Here is a 14155-nt window from a genome sequence, read left to right on the forward strand (position 1 = left end):
CAAGGACAGACATGTGGGCAAGACAGCAGGGTGGAGTGTTAAAATGGCAAGCAACAGGAAGGTTTGGGTCTTTCTTGCGGACAGACCGCAGGTGTTCTGCAAAGCGGTCGCCCAGTTTACGTTTGGTCTCTCCAATGTAGAGGAGACCGCATTGGGAGCAACGAATGCAGTAGACTAAGTTAGGGGAAATGCAAGTGAAATGCTGCTTCACTTGAAAGGAGTGTTTGGGCCCTTGGATGGTGAGGAGAGAGGAAGTGAAGGGGCAGGTGTTGCATCTTCTGCGTGGGCATGGGGAGGTGCCATAGGTGGGGGTTGAGGAGTAGGGGGTGATGGAGGAGTGGACCAGGGTGTCCCGGAGGGAACGATCCCTACGGAATGCTGCCAGGGGGGTGAAGGGAAGATGTGTTTGGTGGTGGCATCATGCTGGAGTTGGCGGAAATGGCGGAGGATTATCCTTCGAATGCGGAGGCTGGTGGGGTGATAAGTGAGGACAAGGGGGACCCTATCATGTTTCTGGGAGGGAGGAGAAGGCGTGAGAGCGGATGCGCGGGAGATGGGCCGGACACGGTTGAGGGCCCTGTCAACAACCGTGGGTGGAAAACCTCGGTTAAGGAAGAAGGAGGACATGTCAGAGGAAGTGTTTTTGAAGGTAGCATCATCAGAACAGATGCGACGGAGGCGAAGGAACTGAGAGAATGGGATGGAGTCCTTACAGGAAGCGGGGTGTGAGGAGCTGTAGTCGAGATAGCTGTGGGAGTCGGTAGGCTTGTAATGGATATTGGTGGACAGTCTATCACCAGAAATTGAGACAGAGAGGTCAAGGAAGGGAAGGGAAGCGTCAGAGATGGACCATGTGAAAATGATGGAGGGGTGGAGATTGGAAGCAAAATTAATAAATTTTTCCAGGTCCCGACGAAAGCATGAAGCAGCACCGAAGTAATCATCGATGTACCGGAGAAAGAGTTGTGGGAGGGGGCCGGAATAGGACTGGAACAAGGAATGTTCCACATACCCCATAAAGAGACAGGCATAGCTGGGGCCCATGCGGGTACCCATAGCCACACCTTTTATTTGGAGGAAGTGAGAGGAGTTAAAGGAGAAATTGTTCAGTGTGAGAACAAGTTCAGCCAGACGGAGGAGAGTAGTGGTGGATGGGGATTGTTCGGGCCTCTGTTCAAGGATGAAGCTAAGGGCCCTCAGACCATCCTGGTGGGGGATGGAGGTGTAGAGGGATTGGACATCCATGGTGAAGAGGAAGCGGTTGGGGCCAGGGAACTGGAAATTGTTGATGTGACGTAAGGTGTCAGAGAAATCACGGATGTAGGTGGGAAGGGACTGGACAAGGGGAGAGAGAAGGGAGTCAAGATAACGAGAAATGAGTTCCGTGGGGCAGGAACAGGCTGACATGATCGGTCTGCTGGGACAGTTCTGTTTGTGGATTTTGGGTAGGAGGTAGAAGCGGGCCGTCCGAGGTTAGGCGACTATCAGGTTGGAAGCTGTGGGAGGAAGATCTCCAGAGGAGATGAGGTCAGTGACAGTCCTGGAAACAATGCCTTTTATGTTTTTATCTCTTTGTTTTTTTGTTTTTTTTGTTTTTATCTCTGTTTTGTTTTTGTTTTTACATCCCATTTTCTCCTCCCTGCACTGCAAAACTTCTGTGGGAGAAGTTGTCTGTCTCTGCTGCAATTGTTTTGGTGGCCTATGCTTCAGGAGGTGTGTGAACTTTGTTTTCTTTTGTTACACTCTAGGTGTGGCTTCTTTCGCTATTGTCTTGGTCATGACACAGGATACCAGTAGTCATCCGAGCATTTGCATATTTTATTCTGCACAATGGAATAAACAGTGAATCAAGACAAGACATACTTGAAAAACAGTTATATCTTTAGGGGTGTGATTTACATGTGCATTTTGCTTCACTGTTATCCTAACAAAGGTACGATAAAGAGCATAACAAGCCAGTGTCAGTTTCTATAGATTTGAAAAGTTATTACATGCAGATTACTGAATAAGGAAGTAGCATCTATAGATGCATGAATAAAATATGCAATTTATATGAAAAGAGCAGTGGCTTAAATGTGAAGCCCACTTCAGAGATCCTATATATCTAGAGAGCTTTTGGAGAAGGACTCACATAAAAAGCAACAGAGATGATTTCCATGTTTAATTTCTTAATAATATTCAAAATTAGAAAAAAATCTTTAAGTTATATCATCTTCAAATAGTTTCAGGGTGTTTCTGGTATAGACCGTTGACTGTTTGAAAGATATTACTGCGTGTTTGAAAGATATTACTGTGTGTTTGAAAGATATTACTATGCTTTCAGTCTCACTCAGCTGCAATCTTTTTTTACCATCTGCTATTTGATTATATGATTAATCAGCAGAAGCAAGTAAAAGTCAGTTGGAAATCTGACTGAAGAAAAATGATAATCCCAAGTAATTCCTAGGGTATCACACAAGGAAAAGGGTGTAATGAAAGAAATTTGTAAATCACAGAGTAGGAAGATCTGAGAAGTTCCAGAACATCAGTAAGCAAAGCTGACTCTTCTGAGAAAAATAAGGGACTTGGTCTGTTTTAAAGTGATGTGCCTGTACGAGTGTAAAATTCCCCCAGTTGTGCTCTTTCTTCCTGCACAGTTCTCACTGGGATATGCACTTTCTGCTGCTGAGAAGACAAATGGAGGGATTTGCCCAGGGCATTTGGTAATACTGATCTTCAGCTGACTGCTTGGAATATTGCAATAGCCCCATCAATGAGCTTCCCTTTGATATTCTTGCTCTCACTGCATCTGGTAAGCTAAAACAGAATGTTCCTCCATCAAGCTAATCTGAATACGTTCCCAGTCTAGCACAGCTTCATATCAAAGAATCATAGAGGTCTACATCACAGATGTCATTTTGGCTATTTGCTAGAGCAACTCAAAACAAACCTATTGACCTTGTCTTTCTCCTTGGCTCTGTATCTCCTTCTGCTTTAAATGTTTATTCCCTTTCCTCTTAAAAGATATAATGATCTCTGCCTCAATCATTCCCTTGTGGCAAAGCATCCCATGCTACAACTGTCCCTTGTGTAAAGAAATGTCTCCTAACCTCTCTTCTCACTGAGTGACCATTTTAAATTTATGAATTTAAAATTTTAATTTTAATCTGCCGTCTTTACCCATCTTGCCTATATATGACAGCAATGTGGTTACTCTAACTTCCCTCCAAAATGGCCTAGCAAGCCACCTAGCTGCACCAAACTGCTACCGGAAAGTCGAATAAGAATAAAACCAAACGAATCATCTGGCATCAACCATGGCACAGGAAGTGACATAGGCCCCCCCCTCCTCACTAGCATCTGGGGGGGCTTGTGTCAAAACTGGGAGAGCTTCCCCACAGATTAGTCAAGGAACAGCCATATCACCAGATCATACCTGATAGCCATAGTCCCAAACTCCTCCATCACCATTGCTGGGCATGTCCTATCCCACTGGCAGGACAGACCCACTAGAGGTGGTAACAGAGTGGTACAACTGGGTGGCTTGCCAGGCCATTTCAGAGAAAGTTAGAGTCAACCACATTGCTGTCACATGAAGGCCAGACCAGGTAAAGATGGCAAATTTCCTTCCCTAAAGAACATTAGATGGGTTTTTACGACAATCTGCTGGTTTCATAATCACCATTACTGAGACTAACTTTTTAAGTTGTGATTTATTAATTAATTGAATTGAAATTTCCCCCATCTGCTGTGGTGGGATTTGAACTCATGTCTCTAGGGCGTTCATCCAGGCCTCTGGATTACTAGGCCAATAACATTACCACTATGCTACCATCCCTGTTGAAAATTCTCTCAACTTTCCTTTCGTGTTGGTCAAAGGTGATGATGCCATCACATCCTTTCCTCCTTGTCCTTTCCTTGGTCTTTCTTCTTTGTGGCCCAGGTGAAGTCAGGGTCTCAATGGTACATTTATCATGGTATATTCCATTTTCTGGCACTGTTTCATGCCAGAGATAGAAACCTAGTTGTGAGGAAAGACTTGAGACTGGGAACTATTTCCACTAAAGCAGAGAAGGCTAAGAAGAGATTTAATAAAAGTTTTTTAAAGTTAACAAATGATTTAAAAGACTGAATAGAGCAAGTCTATTTTCACAGTCAGGAGGGACTGGCTCTATCAGCCCTCAACATTGAGTCTGGGTCCCATGAAGTCTCTTGACATCAGATCAGACATGGACAAGGAAACCCCCTGCTGATTACCAACTCCCACCCTCCCTCTCAGCACCACAAACATCCCCAACCTCAATGATTCCAATGCAAAAGACAAGGCTGAAGAATTTACAACCATCTTTAGCCAGAATTGCCAAGCAAATAACTCATCTCGGCTTCCATCCAAAGACCCCAGCATTGCAGATGCAAGTCTTCAGTCAATTCAATTCACTCCAAGTTATATCAATAAACAGCTGCAGGCCCTGGTTACGGCACAGGGTATAGGCCCTGACAGCAGCCTGGCTGTAGTGCTGATGAATTGTGCTCTAGGATGAGCTGTGCTCTAGCCAAGCTGTTCAGTGCACCTATAACACTGGCGTCTACCCAACATTATGGAAAATTACCCAGTTATATCCTGTCCATAAAAATTGGACAGATCTAATCTGGCCAATCACTGGCCCATTAGTCTACTCTCAATCGGTAAAGTGATGGAAGGTATCATTGACAGTGCTATCAAGTGGCACCTAGTTAGCCATAACCTGCTCACCAATGCACAGTTTGGATTCCAGACCTCATTACAGTCTTGGTCCTAACAAGGACGAAAGAGCTGAATTCCAAAGGTGAAGTGAGAGTCACTGCCCTTGACATCAAGGCAGCATTTAACTGAGTGTGGCATTAAGGAGCCCTATCAAGACTGTAGTCAATGGAAATCAGGGAAAACTCTCCACTGGGTGGAGTTTTACCTAGCACAAAGGAAAACGTTGTGGTTGTTGGAGGTCAATCATCTCAGTTCCAGGACATCACTGCAGGTGTCCCACAGGGTGGTGTCTTAGACCCAACCAGGTTCAGCGGCTTCATCAATGACGCTCCCTCCAACTTAAGGTCAGAAATAGGAATGTTTACTGATTGCAGTGTCCAATACCATTTGCAATTCCTCAGATTCTGAACCAGTCTGTGTCTGCATGCTGCAAGGCCTGGGCAAATTTCAGGTTTGGGCCAATAAATGGCAAGTAAGGTTTATGCCACATAATGCTAGGCAATGACCATCACCATCGCCAAACCCACCACTTTCAACATCAGTGAGTTACCATTGACCAGAAACTTAACTGGACTAGCCATATAAATACTGTAGCTACAAGGCAGGTCAGAGTTTTGGAATTCTCCTGACTCTCCAAAGACCATCTACAAGGCACAGTCAGGGGTGTGATGCAAATACTTGCCTGGAAGAGTGCAGCTCCAGCAACACTCGTGAAGCTTGCCACCGTCCAGAACAAAGCAGCCTGCTTGATCAGCATCCTATTTACCACCTTAAACATTCACTCTCTCCACCACTGGCTAAGATCTATTTAAATATGCCACAGTACCACAAGAAATCAAAAGTCCTCACTTATGATGACTAGTCCCAAAATTTGCATTTGACGTTTCTGAGGTGTTACTTCCTGATGTTATATTTGCAGAAAGTTGCTCAATGCATTTTCACAAAATCAACCGTTATAAACTTAACTATAAAAAGTTTAACACACATTTCAATAATGAATACACTCTTCTAATTTATAAACAAATGAGTGTGAATAAAATTTTGACATACATCATTCGATATTTGTAGGATCCCAGGACACATGCAGGCCATTATGCATTCCATTCAGAACTGCAACATCATCCTCCGTAAGAGAAAATTGCAAGACCTATGAGGTGTATATGGTGTAGTGAAATTAGTAGACTTTCATTACTCCTTAAAGTTAGCAACTCAGTGGGGAAAAAAACTATACGAAAACATCTGTTTATTTTATTAAAAATATTAATCTTTAATTGAGTTCAATAATTTTCATATAAGGTTATTAATGGATGTATTGATGTGGCTTATACTAAACACAGCCTCAAAATTATTTTGTTGCCATCAATTGGCAGACTTTCAAATGCAATTCGGATGATGTAGTAGTGCACTCTGTTGGAGGTCCACCACACTCAGGGGCAGGACCTGGCTTTGTGTCTGCTATTCCCAACACCAGTTCCTGATCTCGTGAGCCAGCCAACAGATGGAGGGAGATTCCAACATCAGTTCCTCACAGATAATTGCTAGCTCATCCTAGCCTGCTCTCCTATTGCTAATCATGACTGAATCAAGAACAGATGCCAAGAGCAAGTCATGTGTCTCTCTGTGTAATGAAGAAATATGAAGTTATCGGTGTGACTTAAATAGATATACAGAAAAAAATCCTTTGGTTGTGCAGTAACATAGCTTTTGTGGTACTGAATCCTGATGCCCTTTTTGGTACTATAACGGTATGTCAGTGATTCTGATTTGCTGTTGCTAACACTTTGCACCAGTAATTCTGTTACTGTACTGCACCAACATTCTGTGCCAATGATTCTGTTAGTCATTCACACTAAAATTCTGCGGCAGTAAATCTGTTGTTTGCTGGTACTAACACTTTGTGCTAGTGAATAGATAGGAACAGGAATAAGTTATTCAGACTCTTGAGTCTGATCTACCATTCAGTTAGATCATGGATGACTGTGCCTAAACTCCATTTACCCACTTTTGATTCATATCCCTTGATCCCCTCACCTGATGAAAATACATTAACAAACAGCCTTAAAAATTTAAATTAAACCAGCATCCACAGTCTTCTGGAGCAATGAGTTCCAGATGCTCACTACCTTTATAAGGAAAATATGTTTCCTAATTTCACTCCCAAATGGCCTAACTATCCTAACTGTTCTAGACTCCCCCGCCACTTTGCTACATCTACCCTATTGAATTTTATTATCATTTTAATCACCTCAATGAATTAATTCCCAAACCTTCTAAACTGGAGGGAATACAAGCCAGGTATATGCAACTTGTTCTTATAATTTGACCACTTAGGCCTCAGTACATTTCTGGTGAATCACTCTCTGTAGTCCCATCAAGGCCAATACATCCTTCCAGTGGTACGGTGCCCAAAACTGAACTCAATATTCCAGGTGGGGCCTGACCAAGGCACTAAACAACTGAAGCATAATGTACTCACTTTTGAATTCCAATTCATCAGGATAAAAGCCAAAATTCTATTTGCCTTTTTGATTACTCTTTATACCTGTACACTAACTTTTATTGATTTGTGTGATAGAATTAGAGTAGGCAATAGTAAGTCATTAGATGCGGTCAGAATCAGAGGACAAGTTAAAAAAGCCTAAATCAGGGTTAGTGTGCATGTATGTGAATGCAGGGAGTATGGTTAATAAGATTGGTGAACTACAGGCACAGGTTGTCAAATGGAATTATGATATTATTGCTGTAACGGAAGGGCAGGACTGGGTGTTAAATATTCCAGGGAACAAGGTGTTTAGTGGAGACAGAAAAAGAAGAAAAGATGGGGGGTGGGTAGTGGCAGCATTGATTAAAGATGGCATTACAGTACTGGAGAGAGAGGATGTTTCAGAGGGGTCAAGGACAGAATCTCCCTGGCTAGAGATAAGGAATGAAAAAAGGTGCCATAACATTGATTTGTGTAGTATATAGACCACCAACTATTGGAAGAGATGTAGAGAAACAAATTTGCAAAGAAATTACAGAGAGGTACAAGAATTATAGAGTAATTATAATGGGGGACTTAAATTATCCAAATATAGACTGGAATAGGAATAGTGCAAAGGGACAACAGAGACGAGGAGTTCCTGGAATGGTTTCAACATAATTTTCTGCAGCAGTATTTTTCCTGTCCAACGAGAGGGCAGGCACTGTTGGACCTGGTTCTGGGGAATGAGTTGGCCCAAGTGGATCAAATATCAGTGGGAGAGCATTTAGGGGACAGTGGCCATTGTATCATAAGGTTTAGGTTGGCCATCGAGAAGGACAAGGAAGAATCCAGAGCAGGGATAATTAACTGGAGGAAAGCCAACTTCGATGGAAATGAGAATGCATCTGGGTCAAATGAGTTGGAATCAAATGTTGGCAAAAAAGATGGTGGCTGAACAATGGGCCACCTTCAAAGAAGTTAGTTAAACATTGCAGACAATGTAAGGAATATTCCCTTGAAGGGGAAGGGTGGGACAAAGAAATCCAGAGCGCCCTTAAGGACGAGAGAGATAGAGGTGAAGGTGTAAAGGAAGAAGCGCACTTAAAACCGATGCCATGTAGAAAATACATTGGAGAATTAAGCTGAATACAGAAGGGCTAGAGGGGAAGTGAAGAAACTAATAAGAGAAACAAGGAGAGAGCATGAAAAGAGACTGGCAGCTAACATAAAAGGGAATCCCAAGGTCTTCTATAAGCATATAAATAATAAAAGGGTGGTAAAAGAAAGATAAAAAAGGGGACTTGCACGTGGAAGCAGGAGAAATAGCGGAGGTGTAAACGAGTACTTTGCATCTGTCTTTACAAAGGAAGAAGATGCTACCCAGGCTGAGGCGAGACAGGAGTTAACTGGTAGACTAGAAGAATTTACAATTGAAAAGGAGGAGGTGTTAGAAAGGCTATGTTTACTTAAGATAGGTAAGGTAGCAGGACTGGATGAAACGCATCCAGAGTACAGAGGGAAGTGAGAGTGGAAATTGCAGTGATAATCTTCCAATCTTTCTTAGACACAAGGGTGGTGCCAGAAGACTGGAGAATTGTGAATGTCACATCCTCGTTCAAAAAGAGGTGCAAGGATAAAGCCGGCAACTGCAGATCAGTCAGTTGGACTTCAGTGATAGGGAAACTTGTGGAAACTATAGTTCTGGACAAAATCAATAGTCACTTCAACAAGTGCAGGATAATTGAGGAAAGCCAGCATGGATTCATTAAGGGAAAATCATGTTTAACTAACTTGCTGGAGTTTTTTGAGGAGGTAACAGAGGTTGATAAGGGCAATGCTGTTGATGAGGTGTATATGGATTTTCAAAAGGCATTTGGTACAGTGCCCCACAACAGACTGGTGAGCAAAATTCTAGCTCATGGAATAAAATGGAAAGTAGGCACTTGGATAAGAAATTGGCTGAGTGACAGGAAACAGAGAGTCGTGATAAATGGTTGTTTTTCAGATTGGAGGAAGGTTTGTACTGGAGTTCCCCAGAAGTCAGTGTTGGAACCCTTGCTCTTCCTGATATATATTAATGACCTAGTCTGTGATGTTCAGGGCATGATTTCAAAGTGCGCAGATGATACGGAGATTGGAAACGTTGTCAACTGTGATGAGGATAGTCGTGAACTTCAAAAGGACATGGACATGTCAGTGGATTGGGCAGAAAAGTGGCAGTTGAAGTTCCAATCAGAGAAGTGTGAGGTGATTCATTTTGGCAGGAAGAATATGGTGAGACAGTATAAAATCAAGGGAGAAACTCAAAATGAGGTGCAGGAACGGAGGGGCGTCTGTATATTTGCTATTGAAAATGGCAGGCCATGTTGATAGAGCAGTTAATAAAGCATATAGTATCTTAAGCTTTATTAATAGGGGCAGTTAGGGATGGGCAATGAATGCTGGACTTGCCAGTAACACCCACATCCATGAAAGAATAAAGAAAAATAAGTTGAGTACAAGAGAAAGGAGCTCATGTTCAATTTGTATAAGGCACAAGTTAGGCCTCATCTGGAGTACTGCGTCCAGTTCTGGGCGCCATACTTGAGGAAGGATATGAAGGCATTGGAGAGAGTACAAAGGAAATTCACAAGAATGATTCCTGGGATAAAGAACTGTAGTTATGAGGATAGATTGGAGAGGTTGGGATTGTTTTCCTTGGAGAAAAGAAGGCTGAGAGGAGACTTGATGGAGGTATTCAAGATCCTGAGGGGTATGGACAGGGTAAAAAGTGAGAAACTGTTCCCAATCAAGAGAGCATCGAGAACTAGAGGGCAGTGATTCAAAATAATTGGCAAAAGGTGTAACAGTGACGTGAGGAAAGTTTTTTTTTAACCCAGAGGGTGGTTGGAGTCTGGAACAAACTTCCTGAAAGGGTGGTGGAGACAGGTTCGATCAAGGTATTCAAAAGGGAATTTGATTGCTATCTGAAAAGAGAGACTGTGCAAGGTTTCGGGGATAAGGCAGGGGAGTGGGACTAGGTAGAATGCTTTTTCAGAGAGCAAGTGTAGACTTGATGGACCACATGGTCTCCTTCTGCACTGTAAAGTTTCTGTGATTGTGTGTGCCTGGACACTCAAATTCCATCCCTCCTCCAAGGGCCCAATCTCCCCCCATAAGAAAATTCTATTGCTCACTGAGCACTAACATACTGGGTCAATGATTCAGTGACTAGCAGGTACTAATCTCCTGTGACAATGATTCAGATTTGTTGGTGCTGTATCTTGTAACAGTAATTATCTGCTTTTCATTGTTTCTATGATACAGTTCTAAAGCTATCTGCTAATAATTCTGTCACTCTTTGACATGAACACTCTGTGCTAGTGACTGCTAATCATCAAAATTAATGCTCTTTCCCATTGATTACGTAACTTGTTGCTGTAATAATACTCTTTGCCAGTGATTCTATGATAACCACTACTGTGCAAGTAATTCTGTGGCTCATTGCTACTAATGCTAAGTCACTGAGTCCTATGTGCCATTGTTTTCATTCATAGCAAGGGTTCAGCAGGAGATACTGACTGTTAATGAGGCACTTTTTCTACAAGGATTGAGGAAAGTTAGACTTTAGTTTGGGAATGGTGCAGAAGGACCTATTAAAAACAATCATGTAAAGTGATAATATTAAAAATATTAAATTTTATGAAAAAACACCTTACCTGACAGTTTTCCCGAATCCTTTCTTTCTTTGTAGACTTTGGAATGGTGACAACTCCATTCTTGGTTTAAAAAAAAAGACAGTTAATCACCAAAGATCCAAAATAATATTTTATCCTGAGTGAAGAGTAATGAAAGAAATAATTTTTCTTCTCAGTCTCCTTACTTTGGTATCATTTAAAGGATAGTCTTTTCTTCAGCTAGTAGAAAGGAAAAGGCCTACTGATAGTGAACACTGATAGAATATTGTACATAAATGGCCATGATTTTTTGAGAGGTTAAAATTATAGAAAATAAAAGTTCTCAATATTTTTGTGAAAGAGCAAAGATGTAGGGTGCTCTTTCTGTTTAATTCTCAGGTTATTACACTGCATACAGCAGGCTTAGTACATTATAAACATTATTTACATATAGCATGTTAATACATGATAAACATTAGTTACATACAGCAGGGTCAGGAGATTATATTCAGTAGTTATACTGGGGGAGACTCAGTAGGCAGAAAACGACGCTTGGCGTGCGGGCATGTCCCTGACATGCCCGAGCGTGAAATAAAGTGCATTGATGTCGGGCAAGCGTGCCGACATCAAAATGCACTCTCGCAATAGTTAGGTCGGTGGGTGCGCGCTGGAGCCAAAAGCGCGCCTGCCAACAATTAAAAGGCCTATTAAGGCCATTAAGTAAATAATTATCCTGAATTTTTCACTGCCCGTTCAATCTAACAGTTGACGGGCAGGCGAAAAGGCCAAGCGGCCTTTGCATTTTTTAGGAAACCTCATCCATGGGCGGGATGAAGTTTCCTAAAGCAAATAAAAATTTAACGCTTGAATTAAAAACATGCCCCTGCTCATTGACAGAGTCACATGAGGGGGCATGTTTTATGACATTTTTATTTTCTTTATATTTTTTAAACAGTGCTTCATCTCCCTGAGGCAGCTCCATGACTCAGTGAGATTGAAGCACTCTTGTGCGCGCATGCGCAAAGTTGGCACTACGCCCGCTCGCCCTCACCCTCCCCGCCCGCACAGCTCACTTCCACACTGTCCGGGCCTTAATTGGCCCACCCGCGTAAAATTGCGGTGTGGTGCCAATCGTGGGCGGCAGTTGGCTTCCCGACCGCCCCCAACCACCTCCACCAAGCACCCCCGCCAAGGGCAAAATTCTGCCCAGTAATGGTGACATGAAACTATCATTGATTGTTGTAAAAACCCATCTGGTTCGCTAATACGTTTTAAGGAAGGAAATCTGCCATTCTTTTCTGTTCCAACCGACATGTGACTTCAGATCCACAGCAATGTGATTGACTCTTAATTGCCCTTGAAAATGGTCTAGCAAGCCACTCAGTTCAAGGGCAATTAGGGATGGGCAACAAATACTGACCTTGGCTGCAGTGCCCACATCCCATGAAAGAATTTAAAAAAGCAAGATTAATATATTATATACATGAGTTACCTAAGGCAGAGTTAGTATATTATGTACAATAGTTATATACAGCAGGGTTAGTGCATTATAAACATTAGTTACATGCAGCAGAGTTGGTACATTATATTCAATAGTTACATGCAGCAAAGTTGGTACATTATATATGGTTATACACAGCAGGGTTGTTACATTATATACAGCAGGATTGTTGGAAAGTATGAAACAAATAGTGGAAATGCTGTAAGATGAGTCTGATCCAGTCATTTACCATTAAGTAATAGCATCTGGAGTTTAGGCTTTCATCTTCAAATAAAGATCTGGATTTGACAGTGTAATTTACTGAGATATTTTTATGTTTCCTGACAAATTGTACACAGAGAGGAAGTATATTTTTTGCTGTATAAACCTGATGACATTACATTTAAAAAATGAACAACCAATATTTCTGATGAGGTAATTTGCAATTCTGAGTTACTTTACCAAGTAGAGCGTTTGATTTTCTCCCACATTCCTAAATACTGAAAAACTCTGTTGAAAGTATCCCAAATTCATGCAGGATACCTATGCCAAATACTGAGAAAAGTCACAGTGTCAGGTAACGTATCATTTCCTGCATAGGTCAATGGTCGCACAACAGAACAATGGGATTTTGCACTGGTCAACATCTGTCTACCGACCACTGAATATCAGCTCCATTACAACAGAATATCACTACACACACAAGAATGTGTAACTCATTATTTTTAAAAATGTCAGATTCAGAGGATGAACAACACAAGTAATACTCGTCTCTATTATTAAGTGACTGTGGATTAAAGAACACTACCAGAAAGTGGAAACTGGTAGACATTCCAATGTACTTTCCCCATTAGTTACGGAGATTTTCTTTACAAGCTTCTGGTTGAATGATTTTAAAAAAAAATCTGTTCTTATACTTATCAAAGTGACTGATGTTAGTGCTGTGGAATTGAAGATTTTAAAATCGGAACATCCAGGGTTAGTTGCCCTATCGCAAATATAGCACAGTTGAATCCAGCTAAAACCTCCATTTATCCTGCCCCAATTGCAAAACAACATTCTCTAATACACAAATGTAACATTTACCATTTGAATGCTAGTCCTTCTAAGTAAGATTGCTAATTTAATGCTAATTTATAGACAGATTTACGCTATTGGCTCTTATCCAAATTGGGGTGAGGCATCCCAAACTAATTTCAAGTTGGATCGTTAAAGCCAGCATACATATGGGACTAATTTGCCATATGGATTTGCATCCAAGTCCCACAGCTGAAAATATAACTCTCCGAGATATCTGAACTCATCTAATTCTGGCCTTCTGTGCTTCCCCAGTTTTAATTGCTCCACCATTTGTGGCTGTGCCTTCAGCTGCCAACTGGAAGATCTGGAATTCTCTCCTGAAATGTCTCCGCCTCTCTTTCCTCCTTTAAGATGCTCCATAAAGCCTTTATGACCAAGCTTTTGGTCATATGTCCTAATATATCCTTAATATCTTGTTACCTATAGACTTGATTATTCCAATGCACTCCTGGCTGGGCTACCACATTCTACCCTCCAGAATCTTAAATTGTCCAGAACTCTGTCATCCTGTATCCTTATTTACACTAAGTCCTGTTTCCCTATTACGCCTGTGCTTGCCAAGCTACATTGATTCCTGTTAAGCAACACCTCAATTTCAAAACTCTCGTCCTTGTTTTCAAATCCCTTCATGGTCTCACCACTCCCTATCTCTGTAATCTCCTACAGCCCCACAACCCTCTGAGATATATGCGCTCATCTAATTCTGGCCACTCACGCATCCCCAAATTTAACTGCTCCATCATTGGCAGGCG

The 14155-nt window shown here is 41.8% G+C and overlaps 1 protein-coding gene across 2 annotated transcripts in view; it reads right to left on the reverse strand.

Moving 5' to 3' along the window:
- Positions 1-14155, reverse strand: part of LOC144692622 (putative oxidoreductase ZK1290.5) — a 139916-nt gene that overhangs the window by 19175 nt on the left and 106586 nt on the right. Inside the window, exons 6-7 of one of the 2 annotated variants that reach the window (XM_078561678.1) lie at positions 10886-10945; positions 5774-5870 (exon numbers count right to left, since the gene is read on the reverse strand). In XM_078561678.1, coding sequence (XP_078417804.1) covers positions 5775-5870; positions 10886-10945 — 156 coding nt within the window. In that variant the 3' untranslated portion in view covers position 5774. The remainder of the gene's footprint in view (positions 1-5773; positions 5871-10885; positions 10946-14155) is intronic. The other variant, XM_078561677.1, reaches the window with a different exon arrangement.

This window comes from Cetorhinus maximus, chromosome 17, assembly GCF_964194155.1.
Source record: "Cetorhinus maximus chromosome 17, sCetMax3.hap1.1, whole genome shotgun sequence".
Taxonomy (NCBI): Eukaryota; Metazoa; Chordata; class Chondrichthyes; order Lamniformes; family Cetorhinidae; genus Cetorhinus; species Cetorhinus maximus.